This window comes from Limulus polyphemus, unplaced genomic scaffold (genome assembly GCF_000517525.1).
Source record: "Limulus polyphemus unplaced genomic scaffold, Limulus_polyphemus-2.1.2 Scaffold10475, whole genome shotgun sequence".
In the NCBI taxonomy this organism is placed as follows: domain Eukaryota; kingdom Metazoa; phylum Arthropoda; class Merostomata; order Xiphosura; family Limulidae; genus Limulus; species Limulus polyphemus.
The window spans coordinates 13,958-18,559 of NW_013676085.1; the positions used below are offsets into that span (position 1 = coordinate 13,958).

Below are 4,602 nucleotides of genomic sequence, written 5' to 3' on the forward strand. Positions count from 1 at the left end.
GAAACAAATGCTTCACATTCGTACAAACAAATGCTCCACATTCATACAAACAAATGCTTCACATTCGTACAAAAAAATAGCAACACATTCATACAAACAAATGCTCCACATTCATAGAAACAAATGCTTCACATTCGTACAAACAAATGCATCACATTCATACAAACAAATGAATCACATTCATACAAACAAATGCTTCACATTCATACAAACAAATGCTTCACATTTGTACAAACAAATGCTTCACATTCATACAAACAAATGCTTCATATTCATGACATCCTTGAATAACCTTGAAACAACTGGTATTCTTAACCAAATATAACTCTTATTCTTGAAATGCGAAAAGTCTGACATTAGTAAGTTATGGTTAACAGATTATTCTTGAAATGCTGTTGTTTCAAAAATTTCAAAGAACTTCTTTGTGACGCTTGTTAAAGGTATAGTCCACCTAAACATTGAGGTCAAAGTTATGGCTTGGCCATCTCCAGTTTAACCCGCTGACCGATCAGCAAGAAACACAATCTGCGCGGCTACAGTTAACCGAATATCGTATAACTATCACAGTTAACACTATTACAGTTATAACTATCACAGTTATAGCTATTGCAGTAATAACTATTACAGTTATAGCTATTGCAGTAATAACTATTACAGTTATAGCTATTACAGTTATAACTATTAAAGTTATAACTATCACAGTTATAGCTATTGCAGTAATAACTATTACAGTTATAACTATTAAAGTTATAACTATCACAGTTATAGCTATTGCAGTAATAATTATTACAGTTATAACTATCACAGTAATAACTGTCACAGTTATAGCTATCACAGTTATAACTATTACGGTTATAACTATCACAGTTATAACTATTGCAGTAATAACTATTACAGCTATAACTATTACAGTTATAGCTATTACAGTTATAACTATTAAAGTTATAACTATCACAGTTATAACTATCACAGTTATAACTATTGCAGTAATAACTATTACAGCTATAACTATTACAGTTATAACTATTACATCTATAACTATCACAGTTATAACTATTACATCTATAACTATCACAGTTATAACTATTACAGTTATAACGCCTTCATACGTGGAAGTGCAGGGCGTGTTCAGCAGCATCCCGAGACTCGAATCTTGGACCTTCCAGGCTACATTCGGCATGTTAAACATTATACTCCAACTTTTGTTTGTTTGTTATATAATCACAACACTACACAATGGGTTATCTGGGCTGTGCCCACCAGCGGTGTGAGCCCTCAGACTTACCATTGAGCTACGGGGGGTCTATACTACAACTAAACCTTACAGGTATTCAAAAAATGTTTGAATAGCAAAATAAATAAATTGGCTATTATTTAAAGGAAATGAACTAAGAGAATACTTAAAGTTCTTTAAAAAACCTTCCATTCATAGATGTAGATAACGAAAAAATATACGAAAAAACAACATACAAAACAAAACAGCCTTTGTACTTACTACAGTAAACACACCTAGTTTATTGATGACCTTTTGACCTTTAACTGTAACCATCACATGATTGGATCCATCTGAGTCTTCTGACTTCACTGATGCACCTCTTGGACCTAAATCGAACTCTAGTGACGTCATTCGCCCACTTGGTTTAATTACCCGACTAAGGCGTCCATTTTCGTCGTAAATGTAGAAGAAGGTCCTTCCAGCCCCGTCAGACCGACTGGTCAGCAAACCGGACCTGTCATAATCGAAATAAGTCTGCAACCCATCAGGGTCAACTAGGGTTTCCAACAGACCCTTCTTAGTTACCTGGACGCTGCACTTTAACCCTCTGGCTGTCTCAATCGTATGAAGACTGTTACCAGAATCACGCAGAAACGCAACTTTGTTTCCCGAAGCGTCGGCCACAGCCGTGAGTTTTCCAAAACTAGTATTTACGTTGTACAGGAACGTGTACTTTGTCTTTCCAGTAAGAATATTCTCTGTCTTTATATGCTGACCATACTTGTTAAAAACGTAAACCTCGTGCTTATCCGGGTAGGCTATGTTGAACTCTACTTTAGCGTTGTGCATAGGAAGGTAAGGAACAGCGGACAAAATTCGCAAGCTTCCTTGGTCAGCAATGTGAACCACGTTGTCACTCGTAACGGTCAATGAAGAGACGGCAAAAAGCTTGGTCTCCATAGCCAGAGAATTTTCTTTAAACACGCACGTGCAGTTCTGCCATTCGCAAGGGCAGGTTCTGTCTTTTCCTGCGAAGTGTAAAATTTCTCCATCCGGGGTCACCACTCTGATTCTGTGGACATTGCGATTAACACCTTCAGCGATGTACATGACACCAGTTGGACCGAAAGCAAAACTGACCAAAGACCGAAGATTCGTTTCAGTGGTCATCCTAGATTTATGGTTCGTTTTTGTATTCGTTTTGCAGTAGACTGGTTTTCCGGCAACTACCATAACTCGTCTGTCTTTGGTCAGTTTCCAAACCATGTGATCATCAATAAAATATAAATCGCCATCTATTGGATTAATGGCTAATTCTGTCGGCCAGCGTAGCTGTACCTAAAGAAAACAGAAACTACATAGTGTTATGACTGATTATCTTGAATAAGTACGAGATAGTACATAGTGTCATATGCAAATGATTATAATTTAATATCTTAAACAAGAAACGTTTGACCAAGAAGAAGTAATCTTTATATCCCAGAACATCGGTGGAATCCATTTTAACCTGACACATGTTGCCTTGGAGAATACTATCATCGTCTGATCAGCAGATGCATATACTGTATTAGTGTTAGTGGGATATTCTCCTCACCATATACTGTATTAGTGTTAGTGGGCTGTTCTCCTCGACAGATATTGTATTAGTGTTAGTGGGCTATTCTCCTCGACATATACTGTATTAGTGTTAGTGGGCTATTCTCCTCACCAGATACTGTATTAGTGTTAGTGGGCTATTCTCCTCGACAGATACTGTATTAGTGTTAGTGGGCTATTCTCCTCACCAGATACTGTATTAATGTTAGTGGGCTATCCTCCTCACCAGATACTGTATTAATGTTAGTTGACTATTCTCCTCGACATATACTATATTAATAGTACAGTAACAGTACTATATAGTACCTGATGATGACAAAACCTTGTCGAAACGTTGTACATTTGCTGTCATGTTAAACTTATATTAAAGTTTTTCTTCATTACCCATTTAAGCCGTCTCCAGCCATTAATACTATATTAATGTTAGTGGGCTATTCTCCTCGACATATACTGTATTAATGTTAGTGGGCTATTCTCCTCACCAGATACTGTATTGTGTTAGTGGGATATTCTCCTCACCAGATACTGTATTAGTGTTAGTGGGATATTCTCCTCACCAGATACTGTATTAGTGTTAGTGGGATATTCTCCTCACCAGATACTGTATTAATATTAGTGGGCTATTCTCCTCACCAGATACTGTATTAGTGTTAGTGGGATATTCTCCTCACCAGATAATGTATTAATGTTAGTGGGCTATTAGTGTTAATTTAACTGTAGACTACACGTGAACAATATACAGATCATTGAACAGTGTTTATAGATAATCTGGACATTGTATTAAGGATTGATGCTTGGAGTTTATACATGATAAATTACCAGCACAGAAAACTTTTCTATATAAAAACGTACGTATAGCTTTAAGAGTGAATAGAAAGATAACGATGACGAAATGATAAAAGTTCCGTTCCGCAGTTCCTGTGACGTAATCTGCTAGCGACTTTTCTTCAAGACATCCATCACTCAGAATACACGATCACACCTCGTTCTTTTCATATAACAGATGTTGTTAAAAAAAAACCCGAAAGAATACACGTTTTGGACGGTAAAAATGTTGCTTTTGTAACCTATGACACATTATACATCAACCCCCTACCTCCCACTCTGCACCGTCTCTATAGAAACTTCAGCTTTTTTATACAAAGTTCGGTAAAAATCAGTATTACGTTATTCTCAAGTTCTTGAAATAATTCTTATTTAGACATTACAAATCATATAGAAAGTTATTACAAAAATAACAGAATTATGTAGAAACTATGTGATGATTACAATGTTTTAAACTGGCGTGTTCCAGTTTCGAAGAATAATAAATAAATCATCAGATTTATTACTTCTTAAACATTATCTCTGAATTATTACATTTTTAGTTATTACTAAAAAGAGTTCAAATAAGAATAAAACTAAGAATTTTTCACAATTCAAATTTACTCACTTCTTCCATACTGAGTGTTCCGGAACAAGGTATAGGTCTCCACCGGCGTTTGTGGTGATGCTCCCCTATCAAAGTGTGGACTATTCCTCTGTTGTCCACCTTTCGAATGTTAGGTCCGTCCGCGAAATATAGAGAACTGTCTACTGCAACAGCCATTCCTGTGATAACAGGAACAAAAATAAATTAAACACTAAATAAGACAGTGTGTGTGTGTAGACAAGGAACAAGAATACATTAAACACTAAATAGGACAGTGTGTATGTGTAGACAAGGAACAAGAATACATTAAACACTAAATAGGACAGTGTGTGTGTGTAGACAAGGAACAAGAATACATTAAACACTAAATAGGACAGTG

The 4,602-nt window shown here is 36.0% G+C and overlaps 1 protein-coding gene across 1 annotated transcript in view; it reads right to left on the bottom strand.

Annotated features, from left to right (window-relative positions):
• Positions 1-4,405, bottom strand: part of LOC106476405 (teneurin-a-like) — a 12,879-nt gene extending 8,474 nt beyond the window's left edge. Inside the window, exons 1-2 of the mRNA XM_022380285.1 lie at positions 4,245-4,405; positions 1,510-2,554 (exon numbers count right to left, since the gene is read on the bottom strand). Coding sequence (XP_022235993.1) covers positions 1,510-2,554; positions 4,245-4,400 — 1,201 coding nt within the window. The 5' untranslated portion in view covers positions 4,401-4,405. The remainder of the gene's footprint in view (positions 1-1,509; positions 2,555-4,244) is intronic.
• Between the last annotated feature and the right edge of the window lie 197 nt (positions 4,406-4,602).